Source organism: Dromiciops gliroides, chromosome 2 (assembly GCF_019393635.1).
Source record: "Dromiciops gliroides isolate mDroGli1 chromosome 2, mDroGli1.pri, whole genome shotgun sequence".
Taxonomy (NCBI): Eukaryota; Metazoa; Chordata; class Mammalia; order Microbiotheria; family Microbiotheriidae; genus Dromiciops; species Dromiciops gliroides.
In genome coordinates, this window is record NC_057862.1 from 275,335,821 (window position 1) to 275,358,815 (window position 22,995).

The 22,995-nt window shown below is 35.9% G+C and overlaps 1 protein-coding gene across 3 annotated transcripts in view; it reads left to right on the forward strand.

The window, feature by feature from the left end:
- BRF1 (BRF1 RNA polymerase III transcription initiation factor subunit) overlaps positions 1 to 22,995 on the forward strand; it is a 177,656-nt gene that overhangs the window by 38,274 nt on the left and 116,387 nt on the right. For all 3 annotated transcript variants that reach the window (XM_043981929.1, XM_043981930.1, XM_043981931.1), the window contains one exon: positions 15,921 to 15,952. In XM_043981929.1, the coding sequence (XP_043837864.1) occupies positions 15,921 to 15,952 (32 nt within the window). The remainder of the gene's footprint in view (positions 1 to 15,920; positions 15,953 to 22,995) is intronic.

Genomic DNA, 22,995 nt, shown 5'->3' on the forward strand with positions numbered 1-22,995 from the left:
CCCTGGTGAACTTTTTACTTGTACCCCAGTACCACTTTCATGTTCTCCTTCTACCACCATCATTCAGTGATCTTTCCTCCTTTGAGGTTCACTCAATCCATTTACCAACCAATCAGAATTTTGGTAACTTGTCTACTGACCTCCAAGATGTGCCCCTTTTTTCCTCAATAAGTTCAGTGTCTGGTGCACAGTCCTTCTCCCCTTTTCATCTTCTGCCCTCATAGTAGGGAACTTCAGTGTACGTATTGATGTTTCCTCAAACACTACTTCTTAGTTCTTCAATTTCTTCATTTCAGATGACCCTTTGCCCCTCCTTAGCCTTACACAAAGATGGTAATACCCTTGATCTTGCCACCCCCCCCCCCCAAATACACCACTTCTATGTTCACAAACTAAAATGTCCTAATCTGATCAACATCTGTTGTCATTCCAACTGTCTCTCTGCTTTTCTGCTTTACAGCCTTCAGCCTTGTTCTTTTGTCCACACTCCAACCTCTGATCTCTGACTTCTCAGTTCTTTCTCAGGCCATACTCTCTTCCATTCCTTCTCTTGACCCCTTGGTGAACCATTTCAGGTTTACATTATGCTCTTGAACTTCTTTCCTTTTATTGTGACATCATGCTTGCCCTGATTAGTCTTGGCTTCAGATCATTCCAACCTTCTACTGCCTTCAATGTTACCAATATGTTGCTGAACAAAGGTGGAGAAAATCATACAACCTTGTTTACTGGGTCCATTACAAACTTACATTATCTAACCTTAACTGGGCCCTCATTGTTGCACGGCAATTCTTTTAGAGGATATCTCTCTTTCACACACACACAAATTATCTTACCATAGTAACTCTAACATACCTTTTTATCCCTCCTCAAATCTCCTATGGTTTCCCCCTTTCCCACCCTCTCAACTTAAAACCTTCCCTCATATTGTATAGAAAAAATCGATGCCGTTTGATGAGATCATTGAGATACCTCTGCCGCCATCTCTTCTTTCCCCTGTCTTACAGGAAGAGGTTGTCTTCTTTGTCAAGACCAACTCCTTTTCATGTACAACTTATCCCATCTCATTTTCCTTAGCAGATTGAGCTGTCATCATTATCACCCTTTCAGTTATCTTCAATCCCTCCTTGTCTACTAGCTTGTGTCTTCTATTGCCTATAAAAATGCCTGTCTTCCTCATGTGGAAAAAAAATATGAAAGGTTTTTAACAGTCGGTTAGGATAACCACTTCAAGAAGACAAGAGAACTCAGAGACTTTATATGAACTGTTTTGCTTTATTAGCTTTTACTATCTCCTTTCTGTTATAATATATACTATCTGTAACATGTACTCTCTGCAGAGGCTCTCCCTTTGCAAGACTAATGTCAAAGCGTCGGTTCATGAGGACAAAAAAAAATCGGCCCTCTGGACAAAACTTTCCTCTCTTCCTTTTCTATATTGTTGTTCACATATTATTAGTTAGCAATAGTTATTATATTCTTTTTACTGTTCCATCAAGGAAACATTCCGTTTCTTGAGGAAGCAAAGGGGGGAAATGTGGAAAAAAAATATGAAAGGTTTTTAACAGTCGGTTAGGATAACTGAAAGACGCCAGTTTTTGAAGGACCACCCTTTTGGGGAGGAGACCAACAGTCTGCCTGCTGCGCACGTCAGACTGCCTGCTATGCACTCGACTTCTGGGGTGGAGAGAACGGAAGTGGGGCTTTTTTTTCCGGCTCGGCGGGGCTCCTGACTGTGCGGCACAGACGGTCTCTCTCTCCAAAGGTGGCTTTTTCGGTTTGGGTGAGTTTTTATAAGGAATATAGACTAAGCTTAGACTTAAGACGATTTGTATTGTGTTTCTACTTTCCTATCCTTCTAATCAACATCACCTTGTGACTACCATAACAATAAAAGATCTATCTAGAAAACCAAAAGCTTCTTCCATTTACTAGTCTGGGAGATAAATTAAGGGAAAGGTTAAGTAGGGGAGATTTATGATCTAATATCCAATTTTTAATCTCACACTCATCCTTCAAAAACTCTTACTTGATCCATCCATCTCTGGTAGCTATTGTCCCATATTTCTCCTTTCTTTTTGACTAATCTCCTTGATTATGTTGTTTACAATAGATGCCTCTATTTCCTTTTCTCTTGATCTTTCCACATTCTGGCTTTGAGCTTCATTACTCAGTTGAAAATGCTCTCTCCAAAGTTACCAGTGGGGGAGAGACAAGATGGTGGTACCATTGGAGAAGAGTCAAGGTGATTTAGCTGTAGGAAGAAATACCATGATCTTCTTTCCCCTTTTCCCCCCTACAATGCCTCCAGACAGATCTAGAAAATGCACCAGACCAAATCCTGATAAAGAAATTCAAAACACAAAACACGTTTTTTTATAGCCCAAGCAGGCATAGGAAGACAAAGAGGTTTGTAGAGAAGGATCATGAAGGGAGGGTCTAGCTAGGAGCATGGCACCTCAGAGCACTCCTACAAAGAGAAAAGTTGTGCACCAGGGCGAGAGGAGATCCCAGTCTCATACTTGGGCACTATGACAACAGTTGCCATTTGGCAGCTTTGGGACCCACTACGTGGTACAGGATTATAGATCCTAGGTGAATTGAAGGAACAGTTAAAGATCCAGGGTTGTATACCAAAAGAGGAAGCATGCAGCAGTGGTTTAGCTCAGAACCCAGAAGAAGGGCACAGAAATTTGCAGAGTCTAAGGACTTGCCCTAGGTCACACAGCCAGTATATGTTAGAGGCAGGACTTAAACCCAGGTCTTCCTGGTTGTGTAGCTGACTTTCTATACATTCTGTTATACTACCTTTTGTACTACTATTTTTTTTAATATATAAAAACTTATAATTACCAAAAATAAAATTCTAGATTGTTTCAGCATAACTTCAAAAGTCATATTGAAATAGAAGCTGAGATATCTGTTACACAGAAATGAAACAAATTCCTTCAAAGCCTATTTCAGAGAAGGATGAATTCTATTTTTGACAATATTTGTAGATCTTCCAACTGTAGATGTCTGAAGGAAAATCATTACACTTAAAAGGAACTGTTATAACCTTTCTGTGGTGGTCAGGAAGAGGGAGCTGACCCTGCTCTTTAGCAGCTCTGTTCAACAATCACTTTGTCTACTTGTAGAGATTCTCTTGTTACAACTCTATGAATAAGGAATTACAAACATTGTTTGGCTCAAAACCTTCCTTAGTAGGACAACATATAGGTTGGAAAGAAAAGTTTCAAGGAGTATGACCTGATCTGGCGCAATGGTAAGATTAGCAAATTTGACTTCAAGCAGTTTACAAGCACACTGACCGTTTTGTTCATTTGTTGCATGGCTAAATTTTTTTAATGAGGTATTTCTGGTACTTAATGATTTCTACCAAATAGTCATCATTTTCTGGAAGACTAGTAAAGTCCCCCTAAACTAATAAATGATTAGTATGCAACCTAGTTAAAAAAAAAAGAAAAGCCCAGCTGTAGAATCTATAAAATGTCCTAGAAGTTATAACTTCCTTACTTGGAAAAATACTGAAATATTTTGTCTTGGAAAGGTTGCAGGTCATTACAGGTCATTGTGTATTGGGCAAAAATGAGCAAGAAGCCAGGTATATTGTGAATTACATCTTCTTTTAGACAAATAAGTTTTCCTTCCTAGAAAAGAGATGAACATCTAAGAGATAGGGTAAACATATTGGATCAAAACTTTTAAGTCAACTATTGTCACCAAGATAATATTATAATAGAAATTACTTCTGTGTAGTGTATTTTTTTTTTGTGGGGCAATGGGGGTTAAGTGACTTGCCCAGGGTCACACAGCTAGTAAGTGTCAAGTGTCTGAGGCCGGATTTGAACTCAGGTACTCCTGAATCCAGGGCCAGTGCTTTATCCACTGTGCCACCTAGCCGCCCCTGTGTGTAGTGTATTTTTTTTTTTTTTTTGGTTTTGGTTTTTGCAGGGCAATGAGGGTTAAGTGACTTGCCCAGGGTCACACAGCTAGTTAAGTGTCAAGTGTCTGAGGCCGGATTTAAACTCAGGTCCTCCTGAATCCAAGGCCAGTGCTTTATCCATTGCACTACCTAGCTGCCCCCTGTGTAGTGTATTTTTAAAAAGTAAAAGTTCTGTGACCAAACTGATTTCTATGGCTTTTCACATGGGAGGCAATGGTGGTGGAGAGAAAGCTCTTGACAAACTGGAAAGGGATTTAAGAGAAAAATAAATAAAATTCAACAAAGCAACCAGAAGGTGGTGCTATTACAGCTTTTGAGCTTCAAAAGGCATTTTTTTTTTTTTTTTTACCATACCTGTTTTGGATCTATTCAGAAATATCTCTGGTCTCCTTAGAGATCTAGGAGGAATTTTAGAACCTAATCATAGGGTTATCTGGAAGGGATATTAGAAACTATCCCTTTTCTTTTTACTTATTTAGAAATCTGAGGGCAAAAGTCATACCTTTCTGCCAAATTGGACCTAAAGGAGGGAAAAACATCAGATTATATAGTCAAATGGCCCTGGGCTCAAATCCCAGCACTTTAAAAAAATTACCTGAGTAACTTTAGTCAGATCACTTAAACTTTCTGGACTTCATTTTCCTTAACTGTAAAAATGAAGAGGGGGTTAGGCTAGAATCTTAAAATACCTTCCACTTCCACATCCCATGATCTGTAAACTGAGTTTTTATGACTCTTAGCCTGGGGTTCTTCACTTTAATGTGCACCATTTTTATTCTACAAATATTTCTTCCTTGGGTAGATTATATGCCAGAGATTTTTTTTAGTGAGATATTTATGTGGCATTAGCTGTGAGAAGAAAATTGCACTAAATTTTAAAAATGTTTTGTTTCATTAAGTTTGTTTCATTTTATCTTATGGATCTCTGCTGCTAATATAGATAGCAGCTTCTTTGTGCTTCCTGTCTTCCTGAATTTTTGTTCCTGAAAAAATTGTTTATAAACTACCCTGTGTTGAGCTCTCCTTTTATGGTAGTCATACACCTTGTTGCCAGACCTGTACTCAAAACATTTACAATTTGGTGGAACTTTTCAGAGCTTGTTATTGGCTGGCTTAGTCTTTCTGAATCTATTAGCGTCATTGTACCTTGAAATAGAATGTTTTTATATCTGTTGTGATTAAAGAATATATATATTGCCCCGTATCTGTAGTGGAGAAGTTTTATTCACAAGTTATGCTACAATTTACCTAGAGGTAAAAGCTTAAGAGAAACTTTTTGCTTGATTACAGCCATTCATAACTTTAAAATGCATTTGTGATTTCTAAAGTATGTTTGAGTATCACAAGTCTAGGCTTAATTATTAAGCCTAATGTTGTGTTCATCCTCTATAAATATTAAAGTGAAAATTGCTTTAGGCAAAACTTACTAACTTATCTAAGACCAAATGAAAATAGAAAGATTTTTGTTCAAATTACAGTTATATTTGGGAAAAGACCTTTAAGCATATTTCATGGATTTAGAGATATTTCTTTGCTACTTCTCACATTAGGACACTATTGACTTTTGCTAAAATATACTTTTAAAAGACCAATTTATTTCCTTCCAGGAAGACAGCATATGGTGCATTAGATTAGTTCTCAAACTTTTTAAGGTGGCAGGAACCTTTGTGGTTGTTTTTTTAAATAAATTTTCATTGATATCTTTTTTTATCACCTCCATTTCCTATTGTATCTTTCCTCCTACTCCTTCCCAGAGAACCATACCTGAGGGGCATAGTTAGAACTTGTGATTTCATTGGTATAAGAACTTAAAAGGGATAGCTGCCTGGGAGAGGGTGAGGAAGAGCTAAAATGGGAGATATAACTATGAATTTATTATGACCAAGCTTGGTTCCAAAGAAGAGATGAGAAGACACTTTTCCCCAACTTGTTTATGGTAGTCAGGAACTATAGGTGTGAAAGACTGTATAACATTAGTTGTTTTTTGTTTTTTTTTGTTTTTTGACATGTTTAGTTTTTTGGAATTTTTCTTTTTTCTTTCTTTTTTTTTTGCAGGGCAATGAGGGTTAAGTGGCTTACCCAGGGTCACACAGCTAGTAACTGTCAAATGTTTGAGGCCGGATTTGAACTCAGATCCTTCTGAATCCAGAGCCAGTGCTTTATCCACTCTACCAGCTAGCTGCCCCCTTCTTTTTTCTTTATTCTTTATTATAAGGGATAGGCAGGCAGCATAATATTGTGGATAGAGAATTGGCCTTGAAGTCTGGCAAATCTTGGTGCAAGTCCTACTTCTTATACGGCTATGTGGCCCTATGCAAGTTATTTAATTTCTCAGTGTCCCAGGCAACTAAGACTATAAATTACTAAGAAAATGTTGACCTGAATTAGTAAAGAGAGTTACCAAAAAAAAAAAAGAAACAAAACTTATCCGTAACTGATCTACTGCTTCTATTTTTTTTAACAATAAATTCTTAAATATTCAGGTAATGTTTTCATTTCAAATTTATTATAGAATGTGGTCCAAGATGTTGATCATAACTTCATTTCTCCTAGTCTGCTTTACAAGTCTTCCAGTAATTCTTGTTCTTTCCTAAGTAGGTTATATTTTGAGTTTTATTACACACTTGGTTATTGAGTTAAATTATTTTTGATTCTTCCTTGTCTAATCTGAACTCAACCAATTCCTAGGCCAAGGAAGGATAAAACAAGGAAAGATCTAATATCATTAATGAATATTGATACAAAATTTAAAAATAAAATCCTGGAAAGACATTTATAAAAATATACTAATAAAATCATTCACTATTTGATCCAGCTAGCTTTATTCCAAGGAGTACAAGGATGGTTTAACATTAGAAAATTAGTTAACATAATCATATGAGAAACCAAATCATCGGGCAGCTAGGTGGTGCAGTAGATAAAGCTCTGGCCCTGGATTCAGGAGGACCTGAGTTTAAATCCGGCCTCAGACACTTGCCACTAGCTGTGTGACCTTGGGTGAGTCACTTGACCCTAATTGCCCCGCAAAAAAAAAAAAGAAACCCAATCATCTAAAGTCATGGGGCTATCTCAATAGATGTGGAAACAGCCTTTGATCTACTTTTCTTTTTTTTTTTTTTTTAACCAGTATTAAATGGTTTTGACTGATACTTTAAAAATGTAATTTCTGGTCTGGAAGTTCTGTTTTTCCTTAATTATACCCTTTTTGTTTATTTACCTTGATGTTCTAGATCTTTTGTTCCTCTAAAAGAATGCTTTTATCTTTTTATTTAGTTCTGTGAAGTATATTTTTCATAGTTATAGCATTAAATATTTAATTTTTATAGTAGAAATAATGCCATAAGACAATTCCTGGGGCAGCAGAACCCACAAAAGGACAAGGTGAGATCATTTTCTAGCCAAAGACATCTTAGAAGGTTGGCTGGAAAGATCTGTTGTACTGGGGTGAGAGTGGAACTCAAACCCATACGGGCTGCGGTGATGCTGGCTGCTTCTGGAATTCAGGCCATGGGTGGTGAGGGGGGTCGAGTGGTTGGCCAGGGAGAGATTACAAGGGTCTCTGTTGTTTTGCCCAAGCTAGGATCCAGGTCATAGTCTTGAGTGGTGGCCCATATTGGGGAGGGGCGCAAGCACGTTGAGCTTGCAGCCACAGCAGAACAGGACTTTCTTCCAGGTCAGGTGGCAAGCAGGCCTGAGGTTGCTTGCAGACCAGAATGTAGACTAGGGGAGTGGTGAACATGCCTCTCCTTATCATACCACCTAGGATCCTCTGAAGCTTGGGACAATGTGCCCTTGAAGCAGTACCCCACTTTAAGAAGGAGTCAAAAAGTTAAGAAATAGGCTAGCAAAATGAGCAAACAGAAAAAAATGCTGACCCTAGAAAGTTTCTTCGGTGACAAGGAAGATCAAAATACACCCTCAGAAGAAGATAACAAAGTCAAAGCTCCTACATCCAAAGCTTCCAAGAAAAATATGAATTGGTCTCAGACCACAGAAGCGCTCAAAAAGAACTTTGAAAATAAGGTTAGAAACGTAGAGGGGAAAATAGAGAGAGAAATAAGAGTGATGCAGGAGGGGCATGAAAAAAGAGTCAGCAGCTTGAAAACCCAAATTGGCCAAATGGGAAAAGAGATACAAAAGCTCTCTGAAGAAAATTGCTTAAAAATTAGGACACAATAAAAGCAAAACCAAAAGAATGAAAAAATAGAGGGCAATGTTAAATATCACCTTGGAAAAACAGCTGGCCTGGGAAATAGATCCAGGAGAGATAATCTGATAATTATTGAACTACCTGAAAGCCATGATGAAAAAACTCTTAGACATCATCTTCCAAGTGACTGTCAGGGAAAATTGCCCTGATATTCTAGAATCAGAAAGTAAAATAGAAATTGAAGGAATCCACCAATCACCTCCTCAAAGAGATCCCAAAATGAAAATTTTGTCTATAAATGAATATTATAACCAAATTCCAGAACTCCAGGTCAAGGAGAAAATATTTCAAGCAGCCAGAAAGAAACAATTCAAATATGGTGGAGCCATAGTCATGATAACCCAAGATCTAGCAGCATCTATATTAAAAGATCAGAGGGCTTGGAACATGATATTCTGGAGAGCAAAGGAACTGGGATTACAACCAAGAATCACCTACCCAGCAAAACTGTATAATCTTTCAGGGGAAAAAATGGGAATTCAATGAAATGGGGGACTTTCAGGCATCCTTGATGAAAAGACCTGAGCTGAATAGAAAATTTGATTTTCAAATATAAGCCCCTAGAGAAGCATAAAAAGGTAAATAGGAAAAAGAAATCATGAGGGATGTTAAAAGGTTAAGCCGTTTACATTCCTACATGGGAAGATGATACTGTCACTCATAAGAACTTTCTTATTAGGGCAGCTGGGTGGAATATATTTAGAGGGCACAGATGTGAGTTGAATATTAAGGGATGATATCTTTAAAAAATAAAATTAAGGGGTGAGAGGAATGCACTGGGAGAAAGGGCAAGGAAGAGGTTGAATGGGGTAAAGTATCTCACATAAAAGAAGCAAGAAAAAGCTTATGGAGTAGAGGGGAAGATGGGGGAGTTGTGGGGGAGTGAGTGAGTGAGTGAGTGAGCCTTACTGTCATCAGAATTGGCTCAAAGAGGTAATAACTTACCCTGCAGGAAAGTAGGAGGGGAGGGGTGAAAGAAGGGAGGGCAGATGGGGGGAAAGGGCAGTCAGAAGCAAAACACTTTTGTGGAGGGATAGGGTGAAAGAAGATAGAAAATAAGAGTATATATGGGGAGGAAATAGGATGGAGGGAAACACAGTTAGCAATAGTAACTGAAAAAAATTTGAAAAGAGGCAAGAGCAATATAAGATGAGGATGATTATGATGATGATAAAATGTATGGCACTTTGCCGGGCTATTGTGAAGAAAATTCTGTCAGGTATAAGGTACTATATAAATGTTATCTATTATTGTTGTTGCAATAATCAACATCATGGGTTTATTATAAGGAAATCTCTTTTTAAAGTACATAGGGGGCAGGTAGGTTGCACAGTGGATAAAGCACTGGCCCTGGATTTAGGAGGACCCGAGTTCAAATATGGCTTGACACTTGACACTTTCTAGCTGTGTGACCCTGGGCAAGGCACTTAACCCTCATTGCCTTGCAAAAAATAAAAAAATAAAGTACTATATAAATGTAGTTTACTATAAAAAAAAAATGATGAGCAGGATGCTATCAGAAAAACCTGGAAAGACTTAGAGGAGCTGATACATAATTAAATGTACTGTATACAAAATAACAGCAATATTGTAAGATGATCTGCTATGAATGACTTAGTTATTTTAGCAATACAATGACCCAAGACAACTTTGAAGGACTTATGGAAAATGTAACCATCTACAGAGAAAGAATGGTATCTAAATATGAATCGAAGAATAATTTTTTGTTAGTTCCTTTTTCTAAAGTTTTTTTTTTGTCTGTTTTCTTTCACAACCTGGCTAATGTGGAAATGTTTTGCATGACTACACATGTATAACTTATATTGAATTGCTTGAGTTCTTAAGGGGGGATGGGGAGGGAGGGAGGAAGAGAATTTGGAACAAACGTTTTAAAAATCAATGTTAAAATTTGTTTCTACATGTAATTTGGGAAAAATAAAATTCTAAATAAAATGTTTTTAAAAAGAAAAAAATTATAGTATCATTTTTATCATACAAGGTATTTCCTAAATTTTAGTGCTACTACATGCTATTGAAGTTTAAAATGGCACTAAGAAACACCCTTTTTTTGAGACACCCTTTATTAGGATAGCCCTAACCATGAGCACTATGACTATTCTTCTTCTTACTGACATTTTTCTTCATTTCTTTACGGAGAATTTTGTAGTTAAATCTATATAGGTATTGTGTGAATAGTGGTAAACTGAATCAAATATTTCTTCATTTTCTAGCTATTTTGAGTGGAAATTCCTTTTTTATTATTACCTTGTACTTTTTATTACTACCTAAAAGTGATATTAATTTTTAATCATTTAGCAGTCATTTATTTGGCATTATTTTTTTAATTAATAGTATTTTATTTTTTCCCAATTACATGTAAAGATAGTTTTCAGTATTCATTTTTGTAAGATTTTTGAGTTCCAAATTTTTCTCCCTCTCTTCAAAAATCTCCAGCATTTATCATGTTCCTTTTTTGTCTTTTTTACCTTGCTTTACTTCTATATTTATTGTGAAAGCTTCTAGTCTTTCTCTATTGTACATAATACTGGCTTTTGGTTTAGGTAGATAAAAATATTACAGTATGCCCATTGGACAAGTAGTAAACATTATATAGATCCCCTAGGGGATGAAAATGATCTGGGTAAGATAAGGGTAAGAAATATTCTGTGGGACAAAAGCAAAAGTACAAGTAACAGGCCTGGGCATTGAAAGACTTGAGGGTAAAAAAAGTGGGAAGAACAAGGAATAAGGGATTAAAAAAAGCAAAAGATAAATATCTAAAACCAAGAATAATTTGCTCGACAAAAATGAGTATAATTCTACAAGCATGGAAATGGATCTTCATTGAAATAGAGGACTTTCCAATGTTTCTCATGGAAAAAAATTGTAGAGGAAAAACTTTTAATTACAAATATGATAGTTGGGAAAAATAAAAGGGAATACCAAGTGAAGTCATACAGTAAGATAATTTATAAGGATGAACTGTTTACATTCTAATAGGGGAGCGAGAGTTTAAAGCTTTCTTTCAGAATCCTGATGTCATAAGGTATCACGGATATCATGGAGGTAGTCACTTGAGACAGAAGTCATAATGGATAATTTTGTTATATTTTGAAAATGCCATAAGAAAGGAGGAGAAAGGCGGGTAAAGTTATATTAGTTTAAAATGAAAGAAAAGTTGAGTTGAATTTAACATGTAATTGGCAGGTACTCCAGTAGAATTATATACAACCATGGGAGGAATTGAGAGAATGGTCATAACTTGAACTTCCCAGTCAGCTCTTTCACTTGAGAATGAAAGAAACACAATCTTAAACCCCTGTTACAAACATGAATGATGTCAATGAAATTGATCAGGAATACATAAAGGGACAATTTCCATGTAAAATATAGAATATATAAAATACATGAGAGTTTACTTACCAAGATCTGTAGAACTACATAAATAGATAATATGTAATACATACATAAACCACTGTTTACAGAAATGAAATGACCTAAATAATTTAAAAAATATTTGCTTGTGGATAGGATGATAAAAATGGCAATACTACCTAAATTAACTTACTTATGTAGTACCATTCCAAACTACCAAAACAGCTAGAAAAAAATAATTCATTTGGAGGGAAAAAGAGTCAAGAATCATAAGGGAAATAATAAAAAGACAGAAATGAAGGGTGCCTAGTAGTGCTATTTCTCAAACTACGTTACAATGAATTTTCAAAATAATTTATTATTGGCCTAACCTATTCCACTGATACACCACTCTATTTCTTGGCCAATACCAAATAGTTTTGATGACTGTGGCTTTGTAGTATAGCTTCAGATTTGGTACAGCTAGCCTACCTTCCTGTGCATTTTTTTTATTAGTTCCCTTGATATTCTTGACCTTTTGTTCTTCCAGATGAATTTTGTTATTTTTTTCTAGCTCTATAAAATAATTTTTAGGTAGTCTGATTGGTATGGCACTGAATAAGTAAATTAATTTAGGTAGAATTGTCATTTTTATTATATTAGCTCGGCCTATCCATGAGTAATTGATATCTTTCCAATTATTTAGATCTGATTTTATTTGTGTGGAAAGTGTTTTGTAATTGTGTTCATAGAGTTCCTGGGTTTGTCTTGACTGGTAGACTCCCAAGTATTTTATATTGTCTACACTTGCTGTAAATGGAATTTCTCTTTTTATCTCTCAATGCTGAGCTTTGTTGGTCATGTATAGAAATGCTGATGATTTATGTGGATTTATTTTATATCCTGGAACTTGGCTAAAGTTGTTAATTGTTTCAAGTAGTTTTTTAGTTGATTCTCTAGGATTCTCTAAGTATACCATCATATCATCTGCAAAAAGTGATGGTTTTGTTTCCTCCTTGCCTATTCTAATTCCTTTAATTCTTTTTTTCCCTCGTATTGCTAAAGCTAACATTTCTAGTACAATATTAAATAATAGAATTGATAATGGACATCCCTGTTTCACCCCTGATCTAACTGGGAATGCCTCCAACTTATCCCCATTACATATAATGTTTCCTGATGGTTTTAGGTAGATACTGCTTATTGTTTTAAGAAAGCTCCATTTATTCCTATGCTCTCTAGTGTTTTTAATAGGAATGAGAGCTGTATTTTGTCAAAAGCTTTCTCTGCATCTATTGAGATAATCATATGATTTTGGTTAATTTTGTTATTGATGTGGTTGATTATGTTGATAGTTTTCCTAATGTTGAACCAGCCCTACATTCCTGGTATAAATCCCACTTGGTCAGAGTATATTATCCTGGTGATGAATTGCTAATATTTTATTTAAGATTTTTGCATTAATATTCATTAGGGAAATTGGTCTATAATTTTCTTTCTCTGTTTTAGCTCTTCCTGGTTTAGGTATCAAGACCATTTTTGTGTCATAAAAGAAATTTAGTAGAATGCCTTCTTCACCTACTTTTCCAAATAGTTTGTGTAGTATTGGAATTAATTGTTCTTTAAAAGTTTGGTAGAATTCACTTGTAAACCAATCTGGTCCTGGAGATTTTTTCTTAGGGAGTTCATTGATGGCTTGTTCAATTTCTTTTTCTGAAATGGGATTATTTAAGGATTTTATTTATTATTCTGTTAATCTGGGCAGTTTGTATTTTTGTAAATATGCATCCATTTCATTTAGATTGTTAAATTTATTGGCATACAATTGGGCAAAATAGGTCCTGATTATTGCTTTAATTTCCTCTTCATTGGTGGTGAGTTTACCCTTTTCATTTTTAATGTTGGCAATTTGGATTTCTTTCTTTTTTAAGTCACATTAACCAAAGGTTTATCTATTTTATTGGGGTTTTTTTTTTCATAGAACCAGCTCTTAATTTTGTTAATTCTAGTTTTCTTACTTTTAATTTTATTAATCTCACCTTTAATTTTCAGAATTTCCAGTTTGGTGTTTAGTTGGAAATTTTTAATTTGTTATTTTTCTAGCTTTTTTAGTTGCATGCCCAATTCATTGATATCCTCTCTCTATTTTATTCATGTAGGCATTTAGAGGTATAAAATTTCCCCTTAAGAACTGCATTGGCTACATTCCATAAGTTTTGGTATGTTGTCTCATTGTTGTCATTCTCTTAGATGAATTTACTGATTGTTTCTGATTTGTTGTTTGATACACTCATTCTTTAGGATGAGATTATTTAGTTTCCAATTCATTTTTGGTTTGTCTTTCCATGGCCCTTTATTACACATAATTTTTATTGCATCATGATCTGAGAAGGATGCGTTTACTATTTCTGTCTTTCTGCATCTGACTGTGAGGTTTTTATGCCCTCATATGTGGTCAATTTTTGTGTATGGCTATGTTCTGCTGAGAAAAAGGTATATTCCCTTCTATGCCCATTCAGTTTTCTCCAGAGGTCTATCATATATAACTTTTCTAAAATTCCATTCACCTTATTTTTTATTAATTTTGTGGTTAGATTTATCTAGTTCTGAGGGGGAGGTTGAGGTCCCCCACTAGTATAGTTTTTTTTTTCCCATCTGCTACAGGAAACCTTCCCTAACACCTCTTAATTCCAGTGCTTTCCCTCTTTTTATCATTTCCTGTTTATCCTGTATATAGCTTGCTTTGCACATACTTCTTTGCATGTTGTCTTCCCCATTACATTGTAAGCTTCTTAAGGGTCAGGGACTGTCTGTTGCCTCTTTTTCTATCTCCACTGGGTAACATACTTCTTGGTTTGTTGAATTAAATTGAATTTATCTTTTGTGATATCATGCAACTTTTAGCACTTTTTCTTACTATTCTTACTGGTACACAACAGAATTTATGTTGTTTGTTTCAGAATTGATACTTAATTTCAGTATTGGAGTACAATTTGATTAAGGCTCTCACAGTTACTCATATTTTTTTAAGTAGAACTTAAATACTTTGCCATCTAGATTTTCACATATGGTAGCATTAGAAATAATTTCCAATTGTGTGAAAAACCTATTGAGTCCTTATGTTTCTCATTTAAAGAGATAGTTCTCCTTGTTTTTTTAAATTTATCTTCATCAGGAGTCTATTTGTTTAAATTCTACTTTAGCTGTTTTATGTTTGATGTTTTATGGCTTGATTTGGCAAGTATCTTTTCCCATTGGTCTTTTTAATTTAGTCTAGGCAGCTAGGTGACATGGTGAATATACTTCAAACACTTAATAGCTATGTGACCCTAGGTAAGTCACTTAATCCATCTTTGCCTCAGTTTCCTCAACTGTAAAATGGGGGTAATAACAGTTTTGAGGATCAAATCAAAAAGTGAATCTTTGTAAAGCAATTTGCACAGTACTTGCATGTAGTAGGCACTATATAAATGCCTTTTCTCTTTTCCCTCTCCCTAGCAAGTTTATTTTTCATATTTTACTATGACTAATTGAACTTGGTATGTTGTGAACATGTTAACATGAATTCAAATGTAAATATTGTCAATATACTCCTATGGTCACAGGTATTTCTAGAAAGAGCACTGGATTTGGAGTTAGAAGACCTTGATTTGAATTCTGGCTCCTCTGTTTGTGTGATTTGGGGCCAGCCACCTGGCCCTTTTCAACCTCAGCTTCCTTATCTGTAAAATTGGGCTAAGAAGACCTGTAGTATTGATCTTACAGAGTTGTGAGGATCAAATAAAATAATGTTTGTGGAAGGCTTACTGAGCATTATAAAAATGACAGCTGTTATTTTTATTCACTGTGCATTTGTGTGTATTTAATATGTCTTGAAAGTGTCTTGACTGGTACTATTTTATAAAATAAATAATAAATCTGTGCACTGTGCTTTTACATTTAAATATAGCCTTTTGCATTCTGCTTATTAATTTTCTCAATTCCAGAGAGAGCTTGAGCATCTTCACTTAAAATTTTCTAGGTTTTGCTACTTTGAAATAACCCTCATGTTGTTCAGTAAATTCATGTTGTTCAGTAAATTCACTTGAAAAGCTTTTATGTAATGGTACCTCTGACCAATCCAGTTTAAAAAAAAAATGAAAGCTTTAGTTTTTAAATAATTTTGACTTCTCAATTTTAGCCCTCCTGTCCCCCGCCCCTACCTTTAAACAACAAGTAGTTATACAAACATATTAACTGTATCAGACCGTCTGCCATCTATAGTATGCCTCATTTATTAAGAAGAGGGTAATAAAGTAAGTTCTATCATCAGTGTTGTGGAACCAATTGTATTACTTTATTTTGGACATTGTATATCCTGCTTTCTTAATTCTTCAACTGAAAAGTATATTTCCTTGACTTTTCGTACAGATATGTTACTTGACCTCAGTGACCTTCTACAGGTAAGGTCTTTTTTCTAAATCTCTTTCCCTCTTACTAGATTGTAAATGCAGACAAACACTACTAATTCATGGCATGCCATTTAGTAGAGGGCCTGTCTCCCTTTTCTTTTCTTTCTTTCTTTTTTTTTTTCTTTTACTTTTTTTTTGGTGGGGCAATGAGGGTTAAGTGACTTGCCTAGGGTGCCAACAGCTTGTAAATGTCAAGTGTCTGAGGCCAGATTTGAACTCAGGGCCTCCTGAATCCAGGGCCAGTGCTTTATCTACTGTGCCACCTAGTTGCCCCACCCTTTTTCTACTGGTGGAAAAAGATCAATTTGGATTATTAGAAGACCATTAAAATTTCAGTCTCTAAGCAAATGAAGACCTTTTATCCTTCAATTCAGCTTTACAATCATTAAGCATCTGTTATACCTAAAGCACTCTGTAAAGAGCTGGGGATACAAGCACAAAAATTAAACAAACTTTAGGATCTTATGCTTTACTTGGGGGGCTAGTTACAGATAATATGTAAATTGATAATAATTTCAGGAAGGTGAGAGTACTAAGATCTAGGGGGAATCATGAGAGGTTTTGTATAAGAAATGACACCTGAGCTGAGCTTTTGAAAGAAGCTGTTGTTTGTAAGAGAAGGTAAGGGGTTCTAGGGATGGGAAATTGTGCAAAAACATGGAGATGGCATGTTGAGTTTGAGGAACACCATGTTTTTTGTCTACAGTTAAAAGTTCTTGAAGATCCACATATTCTATAGCTCATCTACACTAGCCTACTTAAAGTCCCTCAAACACCCCATCCATGCCTTTGTACTCTATGGCCTCATTCCTTGGAATGCTTTACCCCCTCTTTGTTGCCTCTTAGTTTACCTGGTTGGTATTCCCCCCCACCCCCCATCCCAAACCCCTCATGGAGGAATATCCTAAATTTGAGTTTTAGGATACTTTCTCTTGCAGATTACCTTCCATCTACTGTAGTTGTAGCTTCCCTAGTTGTTTACAAATTGTGTCTCCTACTAGAATGTATGCTGCTTGATTGGTGGAACTGTTTGTTTTTAAACTTTCTTTGTATCCCCAGTGTTTAGTGTTTGATTCATAGTAAATACTTACTATAAGTTTATTGAATAAGTGTGGAATGGTTGAGATTAAGGATGATTCTGAAAGCTAGGATGAGAAGTTAGTTTATTCTAAAAGCACTATAAAGTAACCAAAGATTTTGGGGTAGGGGACTATTATGATCAGGTCTATTCGTTGGAAGATTATATTCCCAGCTTTGTAGAGGCTAGAATGGAGAGCAGATTGAATGGCATCAAGGGAGGCTGCCAATTTAAAAAGATGTTTTAATACTTTAGGCAAATGGTGATGAGGACCTCAAGTAGGAAATTAGTTATTTTGGAGAGAAAAGGTGGGAAGGGAGAGAGGTTGTGGAGTTAGAATTGATGAGACTTGGCAACGAGTTAAATATAGGGAGTAAGAGATAAGGAGGAGTCAAGGAATACTTGGATATTATGAACTTGGATGACTGAGAAGATGGTGATGTCCTTACAAAAATATGGAATTTTGAAGAAACAGGTAGTTCATCATGATTTGCCATAATGTAACTGCATTCAACAAAGTGTCAGACCCTTAATCCTATAGAAACAAAAAGAGCAAGAAACCTCAATAAGCTTTTGTTCTAAATTGGGGCTTTAAATTGAGGATGTCCTTTTCCAAAAAAAAAAAACATTCAAATATGGATCAATATATACATGTACATTTACCTACAGGCAACTAGATGTTATAATTGGATAAAAGGCTGAACTTGGAATCAGGAAAACCTGAAAGCAAATCCTGATGCCCCAACCACTTACTAGCTGGGTGAGAGACTCTGGGACAGTCACCCTCAGTTTCCTCATCTGTAAAATGCGAATAATAATAGCTTGTACCTCACAAGGTTGCTGGGATTAAATGAGGTAATATTTATGAAGTCCTTGGCAAACTTTAAAGTGCTTTATAAATGCTATCTTTTATTATTCTTTGGAGTTCTTTCACAGTACTATGGGAAAAATGGCTAACATTTGGAATGTGCTTAGCACAGCATCTGATATATAGTAGGCATTATATAAATGCTTTTTCCTTTCTCTACTTCCCTTCCCTCTTCTATTGATCCTTTTTATAAAATGAGGAACAGTTGTGTAAATATAAGCACACAGTTTAGGGAATATTAACATACTTACACCTAGTAACAATAATTGTTTTATATTATATCAATCAGATGGTGCAAGTTATTTTGGTCCTTCCATTTGTTGTGTGAATGGAATCTCTCAGAAAGCTACTGATCAAATAGAGTTAGGTCAAGCTAAAAATAAGGTCCTAGTGCTGTGATAATCTAATGAATCTTGGCTTCACATACAGGTTGCTCCAAGATTCTCTGCTGAATTATAGCAGGTCATGATCAAAGCAACTTCATTTCAACTCAAGTAATTTTCCAACAAATTTGAATTAAGTAATTCTAAAATCTAAATCATTTGGACCTTAAAATCTGAGTTGTATTCAGTTTTGGAATGGCAAAAATAGTAAATATAGCTGTACTTACTAGCTTCACATGAATTTTTTTCTATAAAGGGTAAACAATAGTGCAGGGTATCTTGCTGGTTGCTTAGGCAACTTTGCTGTTAGTTTTTCTCCAAAAAATATATTTGTGTACCTTTATTACTGAGATTATAATATTTGTAGAATTAATCAATCAAAAGACATTTATTAAGTGCTTATTTGGACCAAGAACTGTGCTAAGTCTAGGGATGCAAAGAAAGGCAAAAGTAGTCCCTTTATGAACTTACATTTTAGTGGATAAGCAAAATGTAAATAATTAGTACATACATACTTACATATTATATATATATATATATATATATATATATATATATATATCCTATATGTCTGTGTATATGATAGAGGAGGGGGGAAGGGATGGAACATAGGTAACCTTGGAAGGAAAGGCACTAGCATCTATGATATTAGAAAAAGCTTACTGTAGAAATTGTTTCTTGAGCTGTATTTTAAAGCAAGTCAGATATTCTAAGAAGTAGAATACTCAAGGAACAAGGCACAGACAGTGCAAAGGTGTGGGAAGTAGAAATAGAATGTTGTACTTGGGGAGTAACAAGTTTGGCTAGATAATATAGTATGCAGAGGAGAGTAAAATATAAAAAGTCTAAAAAAGTAGGAAGAAGCTAAATTGTCAAAAGCTTTAAATGTCAACAAAGAACTTTATATTTTATCCTAGATGTAAAAGGAAGCCAGTAGACATTTTTGATTGGGTGGTGACATGATCAGCTTTTTTTTTTTTTTTTAAGTGAGGCAATTGGGGTTAAGTGACTTGCCCAGGGTCACACAGCTAGTAAGTGTTAAGTGTCTGAGGCCGGATTTGAACTCAGGTACTCCTGACTCCAGGGCCGGTGCTCTATCCACTGTGCCATCTAGCTGCCCCGACATGATCAGCTTTATTCTTTAGCAAAACAGCAATAGAGAATGGAATAGAATGGGGATAGACCTGAGATTGGAAGATCATTTAGAAAGCTGCTCCAGGCAAGAGGTGATGAAGACCTGAATTGGGGTAGTGATTATTTGACTGGAGAGGTAACCTTGAGCTTATTAACCTGGGTGACTGGTAGGATGTTGGTGCCATGACAGTAGGGGTTGTGAGGAAAGATAATGAGTCTTCTTTTGGAAATGTGTTTGAGAGGCCTATGGGACATCCAGTTTGAAATATCTAAGAGAAACTTCATCATGGAGGAATGAGACTGGGGCTGGATATAAATTTGGGAATCATCTGAATCAGTATAATAATGTGAGACAGAATAGAGTGAAAATAGAAGAGGGCCTTGGGGGACAACCACAATAGGTGGGTATGACATGTATGAATTACCAGCAAAGGAAATAAAAAGGAATTGTCAGACAAGTAGAAGGAGAACCAAAAGAAAGCACTATTAAGAAAACCTAGCGAACAGATATGTCCAAGAGGACAAAGTGATCAACAGTATCATTCTGCAGAGAGGTCAAGAAGGATCAGAATTGAGGAAAGACCAATAGATTTGTTAATTAAGTGATCATGGATAGGGGTGGAGCCAAGATGGTGGTATAGCAGGAAGCAATACATCAAGGCATCCTTTCCTCACCAATAGCACTTGTACAAACAAACCAAAAAAACATAACAGATTGAATCCTGATGGAGAAATCCAGGAAAAAATCACAGTGAATCATTTTTCTAGGATGGGCTAATATTGGGAGACACGCACAAAGGTCTGAAGACAGGACCACATTGTGTGGGAAACATATAGGTAATCAGAGTGAACTGGGGCAAAAGTATGTCTCAGACCCATACTGGGCACTCTCCGATCCATATTGGCTCACTGTGACAGAATAGATACCAATTGGCAGCTTTTTCTCTGACTACCTAGTTCTTGGTCACAGATATAGGTGGATTGAGGAGAGGATGGGAATCCTGGTATAGTATGTAGTAGGGAGTAGTGAAAAGCTCTGGGTGGGGCCTTTCTGAGAAAGAATAAGTTGAGCAAAAGCAGCAGACTTAGACCTCCTGGGAACAGAGCCAGGTTTCCAGTTTCAACTTCTATGCCAATCTGAAGCCTGTAGAGGAATTACTTCCTGCAGGGAAGGAATCGCAGAACAAACAGAATCCTGCAGTTCTATTACTCTGGTTCTGTTTGCTGATTCCCTAGCAGAAAATTCCAGCTGAATGGTAAGGGCTGAGTCCCACAGCATTCTAATGTTTCTCAGACCCACATCTACATTAGGAACTTGAAAAGGTTAGACTAAAGTGACAACAATCAGATTTTGTTCTGGATTAGACCACTTTGGGGGCACTGAAAACTTGTAGGTCCTCAGTCAGTTGTCTCTGAGGTCCTGGAATAAAACAATATTCAGTACCCCAAGAAAGCAGCAACAGCACCAATCCAGACATTCCCTCTAGAAAACACTAGCCCAGGTCTGACATCAAGTCCAAAGTCAGGAAGTAGGCTCAAAGAATGAACAAATAAAAGAATCCCACCATAAAAAGTTATTATGGTTATAGGGACATTGAAGGGACAAATCTAGAAGAATAGAATGATTCCAAAACATCTACAAGCAAAGCACAGCTTGGATATAAGTTTAACTAGAATTCTAAGAAGAGATATAGCAAAACTTTATAAAAGAGTTTAACACTTATTATCGGTAAAATGAAAGCTCTTCAGAAAAAATTAGAAAAGAAATGAGAGCTATAGAAGAAAGAATTGGAAAGGGAATTAACAATTTGGCATAAGAGGTACAAACTTTGCCCAAACAACAAAGTCTCTGAAAATTTATGTGGACTAGATAGAAACCAATGACTCCATTAGACAACAGAAAATATTAAGACAAAGTCAAAAGAAATTTTTAAAAATAGAAGAAAATATAAGCTGTTTCCTAGCAAAAACAAATGACCTTGGAAAACAAAGAGAAAAAATTTAAAAATCACTAAACTGCCCAAATGCCATGACCACAAGAAGAGCCTAGCCATCATATTTCAGGAAATCTTAAAAGAAAACTGTCCAGAGCTCCAGAACCAGATGACTGGGCACTTCCTGAAAGAAACTCCCAAATGAAAACTTCTAGGAACATTATAGCCAAAATCCAGTGCCTCTGGTTCAAAGAAAAAATACAGAATTAAAATACAGAGAAGCCACAGTCAGGATGACACATAATTCATCCTGACCACCCTGAAAGGGATAGAAGTCATGGAATACAATATTGCAAAAAGCAGTGTTCATAGACTTACAGCCAAGAAAAACTTACCCAGAAAAGCTGAGTATAATGCTTCAGGGGAGAAAATGATGAAAAGACCAGAGCTGTATAGAAACTTTGCAATTTTAAGAGAAACACAAAAAGGCATCAAGAGAAATATAAAAAAATAAACAAACACCTGTTTAATGATAAAAAACTAAAAGATAAACTGCTTATATTCTAATATGGGAAGATAATACATATATCCCCTCTAAACCCTGTCAGTATCTAGGGTCATAATTAGAGTCTAATTTGAGAATGTCTACTTGTGTTCTGTTATGTGTTGTTCATCTTAAGAGAAGACTAGAAAGGATGGAAGAATACACATCAGATTTGTAGAAAAAGCAGACAGGAGCGGAAAGTTAGGGAAAATTTTCTCACATAATCAGGATGTATAGTAGACATCAATTTATAGTATACTTGTGTGTATACACACACAGACATATTGTAAACAGAGGCAAATACCCTCTTCATGGAATTTAGATCTTTCCCCAAAGGGAAACACCAGAGAAAAAAAAGGCCAGTTCTTGAGATTTAAATTCTTTCTTCCTGAAAGGAAAGGAAAGCAAAGAAAGACAATGCCTGTAGCAATTAAAAGAAAGGTTTTATTAAGCAGGTAAGAAAATCACACATGATCATAGGTACCATTCAACCTATTGCCAAATAGGACACTGTACAATAGATTAAAAGGATTTATATATGGTTTAAACAAAGACAGGTAAGGAATTTGGAGGAGAGGTGGGCTTAGAAAGTCCCACTCCCAAAGGGTGAGTGTGTGTGTGTATGTGTGTGTGTGTGTGTGTGTGTGTGTGTAATTCCAAGGGTGGAGGATGTGGCCATTGATACACAAATCAGAGGGTATTCTTGTTGATAGGAAGTTTAGTTCAAGGTTTTGATAAGTTCTCTTCAAAAAGAAAAAGGCTTATTCCAAAGTTGGGAAAAAGCTGAAGATAAGGTCCATATACAGAGTCATGTATTCTGTAGTCAGATAAGTCTTTGATTGGTGTCACAGTTACTGATTCCTTGTACATCCAACTGGATTTATTCTTGGTCAGACAAAGGATTGTTGGTGAAGACAGTTGTTCTGGTTACCTGAATAATGGGGGCAGAGGGGGCTCAAGCAAATCAAAGTACCCATTTTCACTTTGTGTGTGTGTGTGTGTGTGTGTGTGTGTTACATAAGTGTAGTATACATGTACAGTAGATAAGGAAGGGTGGGGAAGGATCATCTGACACTTGAACCTCACTCTCATT